Source organism: Danio rerio, chromosome 14, assembly GCF_052040795.2.
Source record: "Danio rerio strain M-AB ecotype USA chromosome 14, GRCz13ab, whole genome shotgun sequence".
NCBI lineage: Eukaryota > Metazoa > Chordata > Actinopteri > Cypriniformes > Danionidae > Danio > Danio rerio.
In genome coordinates, this window is record NC_141034.1 from 31,427,501 (window position 1) to 31,450,391 (window position 22,891).

At 37.6% G+C, this 22,891-nt stretch overlaps 1 protein-coding gene across 13 annotated transcripts in view; it reads right to left on the reverse strand.

Moving 5' to 3' along the window:
* Positions 1-22,891, reverse strand: part of pcdh11 (protocadherin 11) — a 330,597-nt gene that overhangs the window by 270,418 nt on the left and 37,288 nt on the right. For 5 of the 13 annotated variants that reach the window (XM_087281537.1, XM_087281536.1, XM_087281543.1 and 2 more), the window contains exons 4-5: positions 7,914-8,489; positions 127-2,613 (exon numbers count right to left, since the gene is read on the reverse strand). In XM_087281537.1, coding sequence (XP_087137663.1) covers positions 127-2,613; positions 7,914-8,489 — 3,063 coding nt within the window. Of the gene's footprint in view, positions 1-126; positions 2,614-7,913; positions 8,490-17,324; positions 17,979-22,891 lie in introns of those variants that run through there. The other 8 variants (XM_087281538.1, XM_087281546.1, XM_087281545.1 and 5 more) reach the window with 3 other exon arrangements.

Consider the following 22,891-nt stretch of genomic DNA (forward strand, 5'->3'; position numbering starts at 1 on the left):
CTTTGAGCTCTTGGTGAAGCTTAGCACATACGGCTGCCACCCTCCATTCCACATCTTTCTAACAGAAGGACAGTACAAATGGGAGCTGGAGCAGCGAGTGGTTTAAGAAAGGAAGTTGTGAATTACCTGTCTGGTGTGGATTTGTCCAGGTGCCTTGAAGCCCCCTTGACAGCTGCACTCTGAAACGCTGTAGGGGTCGGAGCTGCTGGAGGAACATTTGGAAAGCGAGTCACAGCCCACCACGAATGTGTTGTCCAGTGGGAGTTCCTGAATGACATGATGCTTCTTGGGAGCCACAGGGGTCTCTGGTTTGATCTGGAATGTTGGCTGAGGGGAAGCGGATTTGTAGTGCTTGGCTAAGTCAGGACTGTCGGGTTTGAAGGTAGTTGGTGTGGTAGCCCAGTTGTACTTTCCCATTGTCTGCTCCTCAAGTTCAACAGGTAGGTCTAAGGTGCCATTGACGTGTTCATGAGTAGGGTCATCAGACTTGGTTTCCTCAATGGTAACAAAATTCAACAGTAAACTTTTTGGAGACCTCTTCTTCTTCTTCTTTTTCTTTTTAATCTGCCGACCGTCCTGGTTGGGTGAAACCCACTCGCCACTCTGCTTGCTCTTCTGAACAACTTTGTGTCTCGGTGTCTGTCGACAGCGTACCAAAGCAGTTACAAAAATTACCAGGATAACAGTCATAGTCCCAGCAATTATGGCAATAACGACAATTACATAGCCATTAGTCTGGGGTGTCACATCATTGTCCCCAATGTTCCGCTCTAAAGGAGTCTCTAAACTTTTGCGTAGTTGCTCCTGAATGAACGTGGCATTAGAGACCGTATCATTCACAAACAAATGGACAAGGGCAATTGCATGTAAGGACTCTGGCTGCCCCAAGTCCTTGACCTTCACCACCAGCCTATGTAGACCTTGGTCTGCTGCTACAATCTTTTCCTGCAGAGTAATGTTGCCTGTCGTTTTGTCAATGGTAAACAGTCCTCTCAGCGACCCTCCAATAATACTATACTGGAGCTCAGCATTCATCCCAGTATCATTATCTATAGCAAACACTCTGGTCACCACAGATCCAGGGCTAGTGTTTGAAGGTACTAGATCATAGGAGTAGTTTGAGGAGGGGATGACAAACACTGGTCGATTGTCGTTCACGTCAACAACATTTATAGTGACCTTTGCATATGAGGTGGTTTGCATTAGACCTGCATCCACAGCCTTGACAACAAATGTGTAGGAGCTTTGTTGCTCCCTGTCGAAGGTAATGTTTGGCTTGATCACCCCAGTTTTGGGGTCAATGATGAAATTGTCCTTCCCGTTAATGATCGAGAGGGTGACGACTGCATTGTCGCCAGCATCCGCATCTGTGACAGTGATCAAACCCACTGTCCCATACAAAGGAAGGTTCTCAGGCACATAAAAGTTGTACTCGGGATGGGTAAAGGCAGGACTGTTATCATTTTGGTCTTGGACTATCAGCTTTACAGTGACGTTGCTTTGAAGAGGAGTTGTACCGTTATCCCTTGCAATGACTGTGAATGAATACTTCTCCTGCTTCTCTCTATCTAGCCTTTTGACAACAGAAAGAATTCCAGATCGAGAATCTATGTTAAACCCATCAGGAGCATCTGGGCCAAGACTATAAATAATAAGAGCATTAGAACCACTATCAGCATCTGTTGCACTGATTTTTATCAACTGTGTGCCAGGGTCATTGTTTTCCGGGATGGACAGCTGGATTTCAGGCTGGGGGAAAACAGGAACATTGTCATTTTCATCCTTGATTTTAATCAGCACCATTGCAGAAGTGTTTAAAGGAGGTTTCCCAGAGTCAGATGCAACTATCCGAATCGCATACTCTCGAGTGGTCTCATAATCTAAGGGTGCAGCAGTTTCAAGTAAAAACTGATCATTGAAGACCGGCTTCAATCTAAAAGGTACATCATGATCAGTGTAACATGTCACTTTACCGTTCAGATCTGAATCTCTGTCTGTCACAGTAATTAGGGCTATTTTTGTGTTGAGTGGGGCATTTTCAGACAACAGCACAGTGCCATTTACAAGATTCATTATATAACGGGTATCTATAGAGGGAACGTTGTCATTAATGTCTGTCACGTTGACTATCACTGTAGCCCTTGAAGGTGTAGAGCTTCCATCACTGGCTAGAACTATAAGCTTGTGCACTGGGTTGACTTCCCTGTCCAGTGGCTGCTTGACGGTAATCAGTCCAGTTGTGCTGTCAATCGCAAAATGTCGTTTGGTGGAAGGGGATATTTGGTTGCTGAAAGAGAAGTGAATTTGAGCATTGGATCCCAGATCAGCATCAGTGGCATGGAGGTGAGTGACAGACGTTCCCATTGGGGCATTCTCTGGAACATTTACTTCCACCTCGCTGTCCTTGAACACCGGCCGATTGTCATTCACATCTGAGACGGTCACTTGAAGAATGGCTGTGCTGGACTTTGGAGGGTTGCCACCATCTTCTACTTTAATTTTCATCACAAAGGTGTCCTTTGTCTCTCGATCAAGACTCTGCTGGACTATGAGTTGGGGCCATTTGTCTCCTTCAGGTGTCTCAATGATGTCCAAGCCAAATTCACTCACACTCTGGAAAACACACATAAAACAAGAATGTTAACTTTTTGTTGTATATTTGACCAAGAACATCATCATTGTCTAAACCTCAGCTAGGAAGACTAAGACAAAAAATACCATAGTACTTTTTTTTTTCTTCTCACTTGAAGAAGTCATTATGTATATTGTTGTTTTTATCTTTGCACATGTTACTATTTTTCTTGCTTTCCTATTTATGTGAGAATACGTGTTATGATAATCCATCACACATTTCACAAACACATGTAAGAAACATACAAATACTGATGTATTTGAGCCAGTCATTTATTCTGGCTTTCAACAGATGTTGGTTTTAGCTTCCGCATTAAACCTTGGGGTTAAAGTTGTTTAATCCTATGAGAAAATGCACAAGGTCTTCAAAATATTTACTCGAAAAGCCTGGCCGGGGGATATGATCCTATAAAGCAAACATTCGATCCCTATAGTGTAAACAGTTCCATCAAGCACCTGAAAACTAAAACATGTCATATAAACGATGCAGGGAAAACAGATTCCACAGAAAGTAAATAAGTGTAAGATGTGGTAAACAATCAAAAATTGTTTGTTAGAGACGACATTACTTTGTGTCATTCCATATTTACATGCATGAGCATAAATCAATGCACATATTCCTGTTTGAAATATTGCAAATATATTTTATTGACCTGTCATGAAATATATTTTGCCCTGACCTTTGCTGATAAGCATGATTAGTGTACATTTGCTAAAAGTAAACCATTTGCTGATAGAAAATTGGAAATGTAACATTCAAAAACAACAATTTCTACCAACTAATACAAGTAACAAAGCCACACTGCCTCTCATAGTCGTACAATAATGAAACAGTGAGTTCTAGCATTATTCCCTGGTGTATTCTGCTTTGCTGCACAAAACTTATTGTTTTATCCAACAACCAAGGCTCTGATTTAGTATACGAAAGACAGCTTTTGTAGTTTCAAGTTCATATGTGAGGAAAGCAGCTAAAAAGGAGTCAAAGAGATAAGATCCCATTTTAATCATATTGCAAGACCATCGCAGATTAAAGCAAAGGGAAAACCCAGAAAAAAGCTAAATCTAGGCAACAGCAAAGCCTGAGGAAAATGAAAACAAATACATATGCAAGCCCCATGAGAAAGCAGCTTTGACTGTTTAAAATAATTACCTTCTTACCAAAATTAGCCCTAATATTTATGATTACAGATCAGGCTACATACTACTAAGGGCAAACATAGCACACTTTCTATATTTCCGCGGTTAGTAAGCGAGGAAGACAGGGGAACAGTGCCTGAATGAGAGTCAAGCACATTTGTGAAACAAAGAGGCTCTTTGAAGCTCTTTCAGTCAAAAACATTTTCATGCTAGAACAAGAAAAAGCAACTTCCTTAAGAGATAAGCTTCCTGCCGCACATAAAGCTGGGAAAGATTACTCTGTCTAGGCACATATTTCAAATGTGATTACGATACGTATATGCATTTCCCAAGCCATGGGTAATCTTGAATCATTTAGTCTGGCTCTAACAATACACTTTTTATTGGCACCCTGCATGCAGCCGCATAATAACTACACTAGCAAACAACAATTTAAATATTGGGTTGACAGAATAAGCTTTGCACATGCTAAAATCATGCAACATCCCCCTTTGGTAGTTCTTGGCACACTTTTGTGACCATCCGTGGTCTACTGTCAGTGCTACCAACACATGCAAAAACACACATATCAATACTCATCCAAGTACATAATTAGCATTAAACACAGAAAGGTTATGAAAGTAACAGTTTGGCTGCCTGCATATATTAGCACATGCAAAGCAGCTCTCCTTCCTTATATAGGCAATGCAATTCAACAAAACTGACTGCTGTAGTTTTATATGAGAATCAGCAGAAAAATCTGTGAGAAACAAATCTGTTTGGTGTGCTTCTGGTTACAATGAAGGTGGGTTACATTTTGTCAGTTATAAATGTATGCGTGTTAGCCGAACGACCTCTTTTTTTTTTTTTTTTTTTTTTTGGTCTTATACAGGATAAGATAAGACATGTTTTATCTAATGAGACTGTTTTTAAAAATGGCTAGCAATAAGGGGATCAATCATAATTTTGCAAGCCAGGCCCATAAAAATGAGGCTGGGGAATTCTGATTATCTTCAAACAGACTCGGGTAAAGTCAAAAGAACATGAATCACAGCCCCAAGGGATGTGACAAATGTCTGAAATTAATACAGGTAGTGCATATGAATCTACATATTCATACCAACTGACCCATAGAGCATTACGAGAGACACATGGGATGAATTGCTTCCATTAGTGTAAAAGACTGACAAGGAATGATACTGGATGTAAAACAATGCTTAAAATCTCGCTTAAATTGAACCCAGTTGTCTAGTGCAATTAAGAAATATATGCAGAGGAAGCTAATGTCAGTTATAAATAACCCAAAGAAAACAGTATCTTAACGGTATAATATTAAGCATCAGTGAGCTTCATTTTGCATAGTTTAACCACAGAGTTTATTTCAGCTTTGCAGACTGGCAAAGAATCTGCTGTATGAATCAATGAGATGACCTTCTACAGCTGCAACTCAGAATGAACTCAGTATCAACAACTGGGAAACTGAATATTTTACTTCCTTGCACCGTTGCACTGCAAACAGTAGAAATGTAAGCATATAAAAAGCATATAAAAACACTAATAATAATAATAATAATAATAATAATAATAATAACTATAATTTTATTATTATTATTATTATTATTATTAATGTCAGTAATAGTATCCAAGTAGTCATATTTACATTTGTATTTTATATTCGCTGCCTACTTTAATAAGATGTACACCGTTTGACTAAAACCAAACACAAGCAAGGCATCCCTGGTCACACTTTGGCTGAGGTATCAGGCAAACATTAGGCACAAATGAAACCTGGAACCATTTGACAGTCAGTAATGCAATTAGAAAACTGCTACTTTTCCCCAGTGTCCACTACTGTCCAAAACACTAACAGAAATCAGTTTACCTTATCCACTCATCCTTAAAGCTAATGCACTTTTACTCTGACTTATTCTCAAGGGAGTACAATTAAACGGGTATCTATACTCTCTCGAGCTAATTGTTATAATCATTACTATTTATTTCATATACGACAATTGTTTCCTGGGAAACAAACCTTTTGTGAGAAGTGTCAGAACCCTTCAGCTCTACTCGAGGCACAACAATTACTTTGTTCAAAGCGGATGATATCTTTCTCGAAAATCACTCGTAAGCCTTTGTGTTGTAATATTCATGCAAACTCTTTATGACATGTTACTTGTCAGCCCTTGATCATTAATGCATCATTCGGCTGGCTCTTCTCATTGTCTTGAAGTGAAATAACTGCAGAAGTGAGAACTTAAAAAATAAAATAAAATCACATTTTCTATAAATTATTTAAGCTGAGCTAGATTCTCTTCCACTTCAAATCAGAATCAGACACGGATGAAAACCAAAATACTCATGAATTATTGAAATGAAATGATAACAACTTTTAGCGCTGACCTTGACTCCCCAAATAAGGAATCCAATGGAGACTTGCTGTAATGAAAGTGCTTTCAAAACATCCCTTCTTAAGTTTCAATCTTAAAAATGACAACGCTGAAGGTCCCGGGCGATTAAAAACACACAAATGGCTTCAAAAGAAAGAAACGGCTTTCTTAATGTGAGGTTAGAGTGCTTAAATGGAAGGGTAAAAATAACAAAGAGTTGGGTGGAACCCACAACAGAAACGTCAATATCCTCATCCCATGAGCCTGATCTGATCCACATGCCTCCAGATAGGACTTGTAAAGAGGTTCTCTTTAAGTGATAAAATCTCTTCTAATGGAAAGCACTCCTCCAGCCATGCATGGTATTACTTTCTGTAGGCTGACCTTGATAGTGTCCAGAGGTGCTTCTGTGCATCGTTCCAGGTGACATGGCAACACTAATGCTGATGGAACAATTAATATGGCAGCGCAATTAAAACAGGGGTAGGCAATAACGGCCCTCTGTGTCATAAGCGAGGGCTTCCTCCTTAGGGGACATGACTGGAATGAATAAAGAGCAGAAGAGGGATTGCTATCAGAGCTCTTTCAAAGCTATGTGCGCAGCAGCTGTGCCCCACAATGCTAATCGTGCAGCTCCATGCTGACGGTGAGCCGGTCTAAACCATTACTGTGTGGGAGCTTCAGAGATTCGTACTCTCACAGGACCATGCAAACGCAGTCCAAGAGGTGGATTCACGGCCAGATGCCGCTCGTAGGATGCTTTCAACAACCTCTGAGGATGAAACATATCCTGCCGTTCCATTTCTGTTTACTCAGATCTACCCTCACCAAACTTGCATGCATGATTCATAAAAAGAAACACTACACTCGCAGATGAAGAACAAATAAAATCATCCGAAAGGCAACAGAGACTTTACATATTTACTGTAATTTTATGAGGCATCGCACTGGTCATTTTCCAAGCACGGGCAAACGAAAGAGCCACAGCAGGCTTGGCAGAGAGAGAAAAAGAGAGAGTGAGAGAGGGAAAGAGAGAGAGAGAGAGAGAGAGAGAGAGAGAGAGAGAGAGAGAGAGAGAGAGAGAGAGAGAGAGAGAGAGAGAGAGAGAAAGAAAGAGAAAGAGAAAGAGAGAGACTCTTTAAAAATGCAAATTGGTAACTTAATCAGACATGAAAAGCAAGGATTCGGCTAATTCTCAAAAGAAAAGGTACAAATTACTCTTTCACACTTTAATAACAGTCTTGGGCTCTTTGTTTCACACTGTATTTGAATTTCACACTGTATTTGAATTTTAATTAAAATACAGCATGACCTTTCTAGGGAATAAGAGTTCATTCACTGAACTATGTTATGTCGGAATCTTCTGCGTTGTGACTGACAGCCCAGATGAAGAGCGTGCTTAGTGTCTTTTTACCACTTCTGGGATAAAAGGCCCCTTTGACTCTCCATAAAATGCTAAATTAAACACACATGCAACATATCTGCTACTTTATACGATTTAATAGTTTGCATACCATTATCCTACTTTCCAGTCGGAGCAGACTACATTAAGCCTCTGAGAATATTACGCTAGCTGCTCAGAAGACATCAATTAAGAGAAAGTATCATTTCCCTCATTGTTCATATCTATCTTGCAATTACCTACTTACCTTAAACAAAACACAGGGAATTACTTTTAAAACCTTGAGCCAAACATTTCTATCTTTTTTTCTTTCGGACATTAAGGGCTGATAAAATGGTGGTGTCATGTCATAAATCACAGCTGAACGTTGAACTCACCTTGACAAGCTCATAGTGCTGAATCCCATTGATTCCTATATCAGGGTCAAATGCGGAAGGGACTGGGTAGCGGCTGTTGATGGCTGTGTTTTCTGGAATGGAGATGTTGATAACTGTCGACTGAAAGAGTGGGGCATTGTCGTTGATGTCTTCGATGAGGAAGCGGATCTTGACCAGTCGGAAAATCTCATCAGGTAGTACAGCAACCTCAATCTCATAATAGCAGCGCTTCTCGTTGAAGACTCCAGAACAGAGTTTCTCGCGGTCGATGCGGTTGGCTGTGGTAAGAATTTCTCCTGTGCTGGCTTCTACCTTGACTAAAGGCACATCACCTGTCTTGTAGACAGGTTTAAACTGCAGCGCAGGAGACAGTTTAATGTCTGGATCCAGGTTCAAGTTTAGGTCTTTGCGCAGGTTTCCGATGCGCACATTCTCCGGCTGCTCCTCTTTTACGGTGTAGTCCTTTTCTTGAGCCCGGCACATCAAGAACAAGCAGGTGAATAAAACCACCAGAACATGGGCCTCACTTGCTAAGTCCATACTCAAAGTAGGTGCTGCACTTTCTTCAAAGATCTGCTAGAGGAAGATGAAAAGAAAAAGATGGTCATATTCTCAACTCTAAAACACAGTTTTGCTACAAATAGCTTTTTGATGCTTTGGAACATTAAAATCTGAACAAGCAAATGATTCTCAAGTCTCTGGGGGAGCATTTTAGATGTTTTAATAAATTAAACATAGTTCAGCCACATACTGTCCATTTTCTTACCCTCATGTACTTCCAAATCTACTGTGTACTGTACAGCTTGCAACAAAGAATCAAATATTCTGTTGGTTGCTCTTTTCCATACGGTTACAAAATAAATAAAAATTTATTTTCTTGGATTTTTTTAAACTAATGTAAATGATCTGTAATGGATGCAACTGGTTCTCAAGTCAACTCAATCAGGCATAGCAGTGAACAGCTCACTGGGGAATACAGAACATATCACTTTTATGATTCTTTTAAGTCATTTTGCTATATATCAGGGTATATGCAGGAATCCTAAAGGATTTTAAAGACCTCAGGGAATAATTTAAAACATTTTAAAAACTTATAACCACTTCAAGTTCTAAACAGTATCAAACCTTTAACTAAATAAACAGTTGTAATAAACAGTTGTAGTTAAATAAATCAATGGAGCACAACCATGCAACAACTCAGATAAGCTTGGAAGAAAGCTTGAAAGAATAAACTACATGGTTGTTTTTAGCGACAGGCTTCAGCCATTGTTTAGACTCATCTTTCTCCAACCAGGAGTAAGCAATTTTACATTTTCCTATTTGCTGTCTGTTTAGTTCTATGGCTTTGCTTCATGTGGAGAGCATCACATCACCTTCCTACATTTGTCGCAAATTATGCGACATCACCTGGAAGGAGGAGCTTGACCAGATGCAGCCCAGCCTGAACCAAATGGTATGGATCCAGCACGCCTTTATGCTTTTTTGGAGTCAAACACTTTGGACAAAGCTTGAACAAAAATTAACACCTCATAAAAAATGTGATTAAGACTTTTTAATACATCTTAAGGGCCTAAATTTTCTCATAATTGATTTAGTATTTATTATTATTATTATGATTAACTTGTAATACTTTTTTAATACCACGCGGACACCCTGTATGTTTTTACTAAATACAAAAAAAAAAAAACTGTTTTGTTTGTCTTTCAAGAACAAACATCGAAAAACAAGATGCGAGAAATCCCATTCATAGAAATCTCAAATTAGTGAGGTTGTTGAGTAAACTGAGAAAATGAGAAGGAAAAATAAAACTCTTTGCCAAAGGGGTAAGGAAAACAACTGCACAGAAAAGAGAACAATTTTCTCCTTTTTGTATTTCAAATAAGAAAGAAAGATAATACAGATTTGGAATGACATGAGGAGTAAACGATGGCTTAAATTAAAGAATGGACTTTCCCAAAAACTATTGTTGCCATTCATTTGTCGTTTACAATGCTTAACAATATGAACGACTGCTTAAAAGGTAAAATGCTACCAAATACAACATACAATCGTATTAGAGAGGCCCGGCAGATTTCAGACTGCAGATAATGGACTATTGTACGTCATTGGCAACACTCAACAGAACTGCAGTGCATAATATCAGATTACAGTATGTTGATATTTTGAGCAGCCAAGATGTAACTGTAGGGTAAGTGCGAGTTTTATGGTTTAAAGTTGAAGAATAACAGTCCCAAATGACTGTCAATATCCCTCAGAAGAATAGGACAAAGCCATGATTCAAAGCACCAAGACATGATTTATGAATCAGCATTTCAGCGTTTGTTGCCAAGTTGCTCGATGGCCACACAAATCCTGTCAGGGCATTATATAAATAAAAGTAGCCAGGGGGCTGAGGCTTTCACAATGTGCCAACAACTCAACTAGGTCACAGAAAACTGGTGGGGGAGATGCCTAACACTTCTAGACTCTGGGTTTTGTTAGTTTACAGAATTGTCCATGCAGTGCTGTTTCTGTTTGAATATAGTACCCCTTATTATTGAAACTCCACATTAGTTTGACTCACTATTAAATCTTACTAATAACAATTCGCTTGTTAAGACGTGACGTATCGGTGGCGTCTGTAATACTGTTTCAGGGTACAAGCTGCTACTCATTTGAATTGAGAAAATGTTTATGACCCCTTTTTAGTCCTATCACACTTTAAAGTGAATTTTATAATTTTATATAAAATCATGGTGTACACAACAGTCTCTGCACCAATATTTTAATAAATTATACAAATTGTATCACTGTCTGGCCATCGTACATTGTATATATATATATGTGTATGTATATATATGACAACGCTGTATGTATATATATATGGGTATATATATATGTCTGGATCTCAAATCTGATTGACTGAAAGCCGTGATAAATTTAAGTAATATCAGCATCCGCACAGCCTCTTTACCCTTTGTGTATTACTCCGCCCACCTACAGCCAGCAACAAGCAGACACTACAGTTTGAGTACTGCGAGTACTGCGGTTAGACGTAAACAAAATATACTTTTTAAACTTTTTTTTTGTCGAGAATGTAGTTGTTTAGATTGCAACTATGCCGTTTATTTGCAATATTAGTGCCTATTTTAAAATATTTACAATTTCTGAGAGCTCATCGGCGGCCAAAGACGGTTGACATTGTCTATCCACAAGATGGTGCCAGAACTGCATAATAAGCCCTTGCTCAGTGTGTTCTCTTGAGCGCAAATAAAAAGCTGAAAAACGGAAGCCTCGTGGTTTTTAAGGTGGACAGGATAATCAATAAGAAGCTGCGAATAAGAAGCTGGATTCAGCCTTGTCCCTCCTTACCGCAAACACAACAGCAGTCTGGTGAGAAGAAGCGCTGCTTCACATTACGCTCGGCCTGTGGCCTCGTGCCAATGCACGCCTCCCATCAGTGCTGATATACTGCCATAGCACGCTGCTACTCGTGTGATATTACTCATATATTTAGTGATCGTGGTTTTCAAAAGCATTGCCTTGCTTTGTAAACATTTATTATTACCAATTGTTGAGTTTCCCCTCACAGCTTGATGGAGTGCCTGGACTCGGAAGCTGCTTCCCGTGACGTCACACTTATTAAGCGGATATGTGCATTTAATAAACAAAACCTCAATTGAATTGAGAAAATGTTTATGACCCCTTTTTAGTCCTATCACACTTTACTTTAATCATGGTGTACACAACAGTCTCTGCACCAATATTTTAATAAAATATATAAAAATTGTATCACTGTCTGGCCATCGTACATTGTATGTATATATATATATATATATATATATATATATATATATATATATATATATATATATATATATATATATATATATTTATACAACAGTTCTGTCTGGATCTCTCTCAAATCTCACCGCTTGATGGAGTGCCTGGACTCGGAATCTGCTTCCCGTGACGTCACACTTATTAAGCGGATATGTGCAATTAATAAACAAAACCTCAAAGGAGGACATATAGCATAGTAGGAAAGAAACATTAAAGAAAAATAGGATATGTAGGAAATACTACTAACAACGACTCTCCATTCGGCAAGTCATTAATGTGTAATTTGTAGGTGCCAAAAGGATGTTTGTTTTAAAACAAAGCTGAACGCAGCAGAGATGCATCGTGTACCTTGAAGATCTGCTTCACACATCAAAAATTCATCACAAAGGCTGATTTCTTAAAACACACAGAGTTGAAGGCCCCATTTTTTTTTTTTTTAGCCGCTCAAGTCTCGGCTGTCAGCGAGATGTTCTGTTTTTCACAGTGAACACTCTGGCTGGACTGTAGGGACTCATTAAAGGTTTGTTGGGCAGACGAGCAGCACTCACAGTATTTACATGACATTGATCAATGGCCAGCTTACTATCTGCAGATATTCTCAGACTGTTATGTTGTTTTTTGAAGAAAGTTGTGAAAAATGATTCGGTTTGCTTTTGAAGATTGCACCATTTTGGAGTCGGCGAGAGCAAACCAATTACTATTCACCTACTATACTCTGATAAGCCCAAAAGAGTCCAAGGCTGTATCCAACATTGCATAATGAGGAGGACTTACTGGCTAAGGAGTGCATTGCAGAGCAACGCATAAAAGATGAAAAGATGATCTACATCTAAATAACCGCAACTGACATTAAAGTGTGACGTGGACGGGCCTTTAAAAAGGGCGATGGGTCTCCAGTTCTGCACATTCTCTTGCATCTAGATAATCAGTTTACTGTCAACAATAACAAATGGCATGGTCCCGAGTGGAGCACGAATGCTGATGAACCTGTACAACCCAAAATAGCACTAAACAGTGTAGACAGTATAAGCTCGAGCTCTCTGTAAGTGATGTCTGGCATTTTGTATGGAGCTCTGCTATCCAGGGACGTGGTGCTGGGATTAGACAATTCCACACGGGAGCCTACATGTCACTCCTCCCCATATTTAGGACAGTTTATGTTGTTGCGAAAACTCAGAGCCATTTTCAGATTTACACCAGGGAACGATTCTTTCAAAACTATACTCTGGGTGGATTTGCAAAGCTTTGAGTTTCAACTTTCCCAATCTTTGGAAACTTGCCGCTCATGAGCGAATAGAGAGAATTAGCTGGGAAAATTGCGCTCGGGGGTATCGGGGAGACTTTCTCCCTGCTTGCACAGAGTTCCAGTGATCTATTCTGAGCAGCGGACCATGCATTGCAGGGAGTATGCAAAAGCCGTCCTTCCCTCCAGAGCCTGGAGTGAACAGCACACAGACTTTGGAGGCGCTTTACGTGACAATGTGATGGACAGGCCTGCCTGTTTTTTTTATTTTGAGCTGAGCTGTCAAGGAAGAAAATAATTTTACATGTCAACCGCAAGTTCATGTTGAACTTCTGTCTATATGAATCAGCAGGAACAGAGTGCTGCAGAGGTGTAAAAATCAATACAGCTCACCTACCAAACGGGCATCAGATTAAAACGATCAAATTTAATAAGAAAGGTAATTAAAGCAAAATGACATTTCATATAATGATTAAAGCCGCTTATGGAAGTTAAACTGGGACAGCTGCCTGAAGCGTGTCACTTAACTTGTTCTTATCAACAGCATCGCTCTCTTTATCATTTTTAAAGTAAGCATGTGTGTGACGCCTTGACATTTCAATGTCTTGTTTGAGTTTGCCCTCCACCTTTGCCTTCAGCAGCTTGAGACCCATAGCCCTCCTGCCAGCTGTTCGCCAGTCTACCTGCTGTCCTTCTTGTGTAGTGCGGAAGTCAGCCTTTTCATCATGAGAAAACATGTTTTTAATCATTTATTTATGAAGTCATTCTTTTATATTAAATATGTGGTAATGGAAAGCATCTGGTATTATTATTGTTGTTATTATTATTAAATCTGTTTATCACCTGTTGTTTTGCAACATTGTATTGCTATATCTGTTCCTACAGTAGGTAAGTGAAGACTCTAGACTGACGTGTCATATAAAAGGTAGGATTCTACTGAAATGCAGACTGGCTTTGAGTAGCTTTGATGCAGACTACACTGATCCAAAGGACCAATGATCAATTGAGTGATCAATAGGGAGGTATTAACATACCAAACAGGCTGCCAGTCGCAACTGATAAACAGATGTAGCAAACGCAATGGAGTCGATTTATGTATGTCAGCAAAGATTATGCATCCAAACAGTCATGTCTGCCATTTTTCAATTTATCAAAGTCCCCATCCGGTCAGATGACAAAATAACTTACGACTAACTTTGGCTGAGAAGGAACTGAGACAGGTTTTGTTAATGTAAAATGGTGTGTCGTGAATCATGGTTGAGATTTGCTAATTTGAATCATAAATAATCATAATAAAACTTGATTTAATTCCTTAGACCAGCATCAGGCAATTTATTGTGGGCACTTTCAGTGGAACAACATGTCAGTTGTTGATATATCATTCTCCCAAATTGATTTTATATGGACAAACATTGCAAAGTGTATAACATGCCAATGAAACTCTAAATCTAAATGGCTGTTTTTTGGCCTGTGATACAATGTTCATTTTTAATGTTCATGATTTTTTTTCTTCAAACACATAATAATAATAATAATAATAATAATAATAATAATAATAATAATAATAATAATAACAATAATAATAATAAGATATTAAGTCTATAAATTACAAATTACAGGGACAGGAAGCTCAACTAGATTTTACAAATATAACAATTAATACTGTTATATTAAACTGAAGACAACATTGTTATTTATTCACTCTAGTTCTCATGACTAATTTTGTCATGTCAATAGACCCATAGCAAAAAAATAAAAAATATCTAATTTATTAATTTAATTAATCAGTTAATTGTTGACAAACTAAATGATTGTGATCTGTTAAATTAAAAAGTAAATTAATTACATTAATTAACAGCAATATGATATGATCTGTATACTGAAGGTAATATTGACTTATTGTTCTTTCATCTTAATCCATAGTTTAATACATAAATAATTAAATAAATAAACAACCATTAGAGGGCACTGCGGTGATCACAGTCTGATCATTAAACCAAAATAAAAAGTAAATAATAATTTATACCATTCAATGGTAACATATCTGAGACAAGCGTATTGCTATTACACTTTTTAGATAATGCAAGGTCACTGCGTAAAGTATGGAAGGACATTGTACCAACCACCCTGACCAGCAGATTCAGATTTTGGTAATGGCAGTTTTAATTGTCGTTGCATGTATTTTTTTCCTGCCAATTTAATATTAATTAATTTAATATAGATCATTTGTTGAAAATTAATATCATTAACATCATCTTACAGAGTTGCTAGCTTAGTTCTTCCTTCAATTTGGCTATTTTATTATTATTATTATTTTGTTGTTGTTGTTTTATTAAATTTGAATTCACCAGGTGGCTATACTTAGATATTTAAACCATAAAATGCATGCAACTATATCATATTACAAGTAAATAAATAAAAGTCACAAGTGTTTTGTGATTTTTATGTCAGATGACATCATCATTTTTCAGCGGCAGACAAAAATGAAAAAAAATAAATAAATCCCATCTTTTACTTCAAACCTTTATATATGTCACAAATCTACTTAATTTCCCCTATAGTTCAAAATGACAATATATTAAAGTCTAAAACTACATTTAAAAATAAAATTAAATGAATATACTATGAATGAATGAATGTTCGCAGCATATCATTTTGCAACATCTACACTTTATGGCGAGATAAGATAACAGACTAAAGACAATAGTAATAATGATGAATACAAATCAGATAAAAAATACTATAAACAATGAGCTGTAAAAAAAGAAAGGCCTGTTGAATTTCTCCACATCCGAGTGTTGCTCAACTAGAGATGACTGTAAAATGAAAACCAGTTGCATCATTTTGCCTTCAAGCATGAAACAATGTTGAACTCTCGTCCCTATGAAAATCTAAATTAGAAAGTAATCAGATTTGACACACATAACTGTCGTCAAAGGTCGTTTGTTGCATAACTTAGTAAGAAATAGAATAGAATAGACTACAGCTATTCGCTATGAATTATGCCTGAATCTGGAAACTTTCCTTTAAAAAACTTACCATGGTAACAAAAGTACTTTTCAGAAAAATACCATAATTACCAGTTAATATGGTGGATGCCCCTCGTAAACAGTGTAAAGACTTTGAACATGTTATACTGCATCAGTGCAAAGTTACAACACTTTTATTTAAATACACTTTTAATCATAAAGGTTCCACAACACAGTCAAATGATTTGATCTGTTTAATAAGAAAACATTTTAAACTCCACAATAAGGTGTTAATTAAACAACATTATTATTATTACTATTATTATTATTATTATTGTTGTTAATATTAATAATACATTTTGTTGTTATTATTTAGTTAAGAAAATAATTGATGCATTTGAAAGACTAAAACCAATACACCAAACAGAAGTACATGTAATATCAATAATCTCAAAACGTGTCATTTTCCAAAAGAAAAAAAAAGAAATCGTTTTTAATGAAGGCTATCGGCTTAAACTACAAAGAGCCCTTACTTAGTGCATGGTATTGTGGCGGGAACTGCGGTTACCATGGCAATTTTTAAGGGACAGGATCAGTTTATAACAAAGTATTTCTGTTCTGGCTCGGCCAGCACACCGGTTCAGAAAATGACGCATCCTCCTGGATCAGCCTCCGACTTCATCTGCTGATGCTCTTCTGTCTCGCGAGCTGCACACAGCCGTGCATTTTTGAGTAGCCTAACCTATATGTGTCCATTTCCTTAATAGCAAGCTATTTAATACGTTATTACTTTGCTGCTAGGTTTGAAACGACAACAATACAACATTTCTCCGACAGTCATAAGATTCAGGAAACGCTTCAGAAGTTGATGGTATCTAGTTGATGCTGTTATAATTCACGTGTTGGCTCTTTCGCTCTCACAGCATGAAACGTTTTAAAACGACTTTACATTTTGCTTTTACCTGTTTACTTTGTGTAATAACACGAATTGATTAATCGAAATGAAAAAAGCAGTCTAGCACATCTTCAAATGTGGATTGAAGCGGGGTTACGGAATTCTGCAGAACGTTTTTTTTTTTTGTCTTTCAAACATCACAATAAATTTATTTTCCACAGGCAAACTTAAACCTATTATAAAATGAACATATCATTGAGTTTTATGCGCGTGGGCCCATTGACTTTTTTTGCATTTTCTTCGAAGCTTGCAAGCGCATGTGAGTAGCAGTTTTAATCCATTTCGCGGTGTTTATAAAGACATTAAATAAAGTACGGCCGGTCGTGTCACAAATTAGAGAGCTATGTCAAATTCCACTATATGTTTAAATGTTTAATGTAGCAAAACAAGCCATAAATGAGCATAAGGAATACGTGTCTTACCTCGGATTTCTCAGTGAATATGGAAACTCTCAATTCCCGTCACGTAGCGGCATCACTGCTGGAGGAGATGAAGTGCCGTGAAGCAGACTGAAGAAAATCCCAGAATCAAACAGCTTCACGTATAGTGACCAGTCGGTATCCAACTAGAGAAAACGATCCATGTCCATGAAAAAGTCCAAGGTCCGAGCACGAACAGTGAAAAACATTTGTGAATGACTTTTAGAAGAGACGATGTAATTCCTCAGATGTCTCGCGCCTGGATACTGCTTGAATCCCACGCGCGCGGAGAGATGGTGCTGCTCCAAATGGGTTTGTACTTCTTATTTCAGTGCATTCATACAGTCAGCACGGGAAAGCGCGAGAATGCTCCTCGCATGTACGTGAACTGTTTGGTTAAGTTGTTTTCTTTCTTTCTGTGCCTTTAATTAACAGCTACAGAACTTGTAAATCATTTAAAACTTCCCCGGACACGTCATTTTAATGTCATCCCGTGGTTTGGCAGAGTGATAGAGAGCAACTCGTCTATTCTGAGAAATGCTCATGGGCTGACAGTGCAACGAAGCAGGTGGACAGTGCGCTTATATGTGCAGCATCACTTCCACACACTGGAATAGGCGTTTTGCCGTAGTTGTACGCAGAGCTCTAGCAATCTCTGTTGTATTGTATGAACTCAGTTCCTTAGTACTGCCCACCTCTCCACCTCCGATTGACATCATCGCGGGAGGAGGAGCCAGCGATAAATTTCACAGCCTTCATCAGCTTAAAGCCGCACTGCTGCTGGAGCCAGAGCCCCGCTCGCTTGCGCTCACAGCGGACTACCTCACACCAACGCCGCCGCTCGCCTGAGAGGAAAAGGGGGCACTGTTCGCTTTGCTTATAAACACCAGTTTGCGTGTAAAGTCCAACGTCAAAATAGCTCATTTACTTTATTAATGCGCACAGACAGACAGACAGACAGACAGACAGACAGACAGACAGACAGACAGACAGACAGACAGACAGACAGACAGACAGACAGACAGATAGATAGATAGATAGATAGATAGATAGATAGATAGATAGATAGATAGATAGATTTTTTCACTTTAAAAGTACATATGGTGGAATAGAAAAGGGAAGTTGTGCATTCTTCATGGAACCATTGATGCAATGAAGAACAAAATTTTAAGAGATTGTGGCCAATGGAATATCAATTATTGTAAACATATTATTTCTGCATTAATTTATTGACGAACATATTATGAAGCAGAAATGAAGCAAATTGGTGAAGCGTAAATTGGTTGTCATTTTAAGAAGGTCTTGGTCTTTTCCTGGTATTGACTGCATTTGTCTCATCTCAGATTAAGAGTATGTTCACACTTGTAGTTGTAGTGTTTTTTTATTTTTTATTTTATTTTTTTATTTTGGTCCAAGCTCAAAAAGGAAATGGTTAATTTCTGGTTCACTTAGCTTTCACACTGTCAATTTTAGAACTGAACTGAATTCTCAATCATGCATTCACGCAAATATCTGAAGATGGCATTTTTACTGAACTGTAATGAGAAATACTAAAACTTTGAAAAAAAATGGTTGAAATTTTTGTCTCATTTATGATTTCACCAAAGTTTGAATATTAAGTTGTTTTGCATTCAGCCTATTTTTGTGAACCACAAAAATGTACAAATATAAATTTGTCTGCGGTTTCTATGTAAAGTTTCTACAGGGCAGATAAAGCCAATAACTTTTTTTTTCTTTTTACACTAATGAGATATTTATTTATTTATTGATGAGGAAAAAAAAATTGTACAGTTCTTTGCAAATAAATATTATTTTACTTTAGTGATTAATGAAGGACGGTTCCACAAAAAAATAAATAAATAAAAGTAATGCAACTTTTTCGCATCTATTTGATTTAAAATCAGCATTGGTTGAGTTTTGTCACTAGGTGACGTGTATGACAAAACCCACTTGCTTGTTGATATGTATGATGAATGACATGAATCTGAAATATACAACAAAATGTACTCTAATTAAATATTTCAAAATTCTTTAAAAGTCATTTAGCCAATTTGCCATCCGAAACATATTTTGCTTTTTACAAAAATGTATGCTTAGGCACGTATTTCCAATGAGCATAAGTGGTGCACATGCATGCTTGGAAATCAGTTCACATTTCTTCAAATGAACCATATCAACAAGATAATCTATTCAATGTTTGTTTTTATCACACATTAAGATACGTCAAAATAATATATTTCTACACAATGCCTGATTTAATTTTTTTTTTTCGAAATTGGTCAGAAATGAACAACAATTGTGTAAAAATTCATTCATTTTCCTTTGTTATAGACCTTTTTATTCATCAGGGATAGCCAAAGCAGAGTGACCTACTAACTTATCCAGTATATGCCATTACAGTTGCAATCCAGTACTGGGAAACATCCATACACACCAATTCACACTAATGCCAATTTAGTTTATTCAATTCACCTATACCACATCTTTGGACTTTCACCTGGAGGAAACCTACAAAGGGAGAACATGCAAACTCCACACAGAAATCCTAACGGACCCAGCTGGGACTCGAACCAGCATCCTTCTTGCTATGAGGTGACAGTTCTAACCACTGATCTGCCGTGTTGCCACTTGTGTCAAAATGTCACCCAAAATGAATATAAATGTCCTGAAAAAGTGTGCATGTTTGTGATCTTGATAATTACATGATATAAAAATATTGTATAACCTAAATTAAGCAAGAGTAAAATAACTTTTTTATTATATCTTATATAACATGACATATTTAAACAACTTTAAATAGGTTTTTGCATATTTCATTAGTGAAAACAATTCTAAACAAATTAATAGAAGCGTTATTATGCACTTCTGAGCAACACAAAGATGTGCCTCTGTACTTTACATTAATTTAGATAATTAAGACTGTAGATTGTAGAAATTTTACATTTGCTGTAAGATTTATTTATTTTTTTTCTGACACGATAAAAAAATGCTACTTGTTTAAATAAAATGTGTTACTTCAACCCTGGTAACTGCAATTCAATGCATTCAAAACAGACATACATAAATTTAGTAAAGAAACATAGTCAATTTACCTATCTGAAAAGCACAATCATTTGTCACCTCAATCTAACACTTTCTATTGCAAGGGACGGCTGAAAATCTTGCACAGCCCCACATTCAATAAAGGTCACTCACACAACATGTACACATTGATCTTCCCATTAATTTTTACACTGCTGCAATGTAACAAATCACAGTCTTTGACTGGTCCCCTCAAGCTAGCTTTTCTTACCAAAAGCCATAACCTTCGTAACATCAATCACGTCCCGATGCTTCACCTCAGCACACTTTTAAATGGTCACACTTTCAATTGACTGTGACATGCCCTTAAGGCTGAAAAGTTGGCATTTAATAAAAATCATATTCATTTTTTGTGTGTGTGTGTGTGTACAATTACATGTTTACAGTCAAGCTGTGTATTTCATAAGCTCTTTCAAAGGCTAATGTGTATTTGATCACAGTCTTTAACATCTCATTACAAGCCATTATTTTAGGGCAGAGTTTTTCAAAACACCTCAGGTAAATGTCTCCACAATTGGATAGAATAGTTCTGCTAATTTCCACAGTGTACTCCGAGAAACCTACATCTTTGAAAGCATTTGGAGCATCCAGGGAGCTTCTCTTCCTCATCAAGTAATGTACCTATCCGAGAGCTATACCTAAAAGGGTTGATCCCTTCATATTTTTAAGATTCATACTTCATGTCACTGAAGGACTTCTCCTAGGCATGTTAAAGAAATGCAAATCTGAAAGCCTTAAAGCAATATGAAAGGCACAAAATACCTCATGAATAATTCAGAGGGCTATTTTGCCACCCTCAAAATGAACTTTTAGAGAAACCAGTTATGCATTTCTGATAGGACTAGAGAATCCACCAAACGCGCAGAGCAGTTTAAATGTCATGCTGCACATCTAATCTTGGACATTGTTTTATTTCCCACTTTAATGGGATGGTGAGGGTAACATTTGTTGGGAAGCATATGTGCATGAAATCTTAACTGTATGGTAACATGTAAAGCAAGCCTAAATGATGATGATTTCATAGTGCCCGAGTCGTTGCTGCTGTCCTTCTAGCTTCTGCTATGCAGATTGTCTTTCAATAGAATTGTACGCCGAGCATTTTTAGATGGCTGTTCTCTACCATCCAAACCATAATAATCTAATGATGTGTGACACTGGATACCGGTGTCTGGATTTTTCAGGGCCACATAAAGGACAGGATTACAATATTTAACAATGTGAAGGGTTTGCTTTATAAATAAAACCTCTCTGGTTAACTTGTGCCTGTTTTCTGAATGTGACATATTAAGGTCTGTAGTTAAAATGTCCCCACTGCTTGGAGTTTCACAGTTTTGCCACAGCATCATCATTACACAGTTTTCTTTTTTTTTTTAATTGCGAAAAGAATCTGGAAGCTGACATACCATTGAAATTAGTAAAATAATGAGAGGCAATTTGGTAACTAAATGTCTCTAACTTGCAGAGTTCATAACTGTATTTTATTCATTCATTCATTCATTTTCCTGTCGACTTAGTCCTTTTATTAATCTGGGGTCACCAAAGCGAAATGAACCGCCAACTTATCCAGCACGTTTTTACGCAGCAGATGCCCTTCCAGCCGCAACCTATCTCTGGGAAACACCCACACACACTCATTCACACACACTCATACACTATGGACAATTTAGCCTACCCAATTCACCTGTACTGCATGTCTTTGGACTGTGGGGGAAACCGAAGCACCCGGAGGAAACCCATGCGAACGCAGAGAGAACATGCAAACTCCACACAGAAACACCAACTGAGCCGAGGCTGGAACCAGCAACCCAGCAACCTTCTTCCTGTGAGGCGACAGCACTACCTACTGCGCCACTGCGTTGCCTATAACTGTACTTGTCATTTAAAAAGTTAAATTTTAACCTAGCAACTAAATTGATCTACTTGCTAATCACTTACTAATTAAAATGCATAAAAGTGTCTGAAAAAAATCTTGCTAGTATTCACAAATGATCACACTTCATTAAAATGAAAATTAATATTTTCCAGTGTAAATGTGAATAAAATAGGGCTGGGCGATAAAATCGCTATTGATATTTATTGGCTGAACCCCATTGTCAATATCAATAAAAAAGATTTGGTATGTACATTCGGTATGAAGCGCTATAGTTTTATTAAAATGAAGCGCCTTTGAAGCAATGGCAATAAGCTTGGAGTGTAAGTTTGTAATTTCCATTGGAGGCGCACGACTTGCATGATGCACATATGGGAGTGTTGTGCAAGTGGGCGCGCACTTGAACAACACGCATTTTCCAGCTGCACCTAAAGTATGTAAAAACTATCTGAACTTTTTCGAATGCGCAGAGTGCACCGCAATTCATTAAGTAGAACTAACCAATCTGCTTTACACTTTGTATTCAATATACACATTTCAGTAATAATGGTAGACTCATTACCTCAGACAAACACTGCAGCGCTTTTTACTTTTCTCCATAAACTTGCATCGAAGCGTC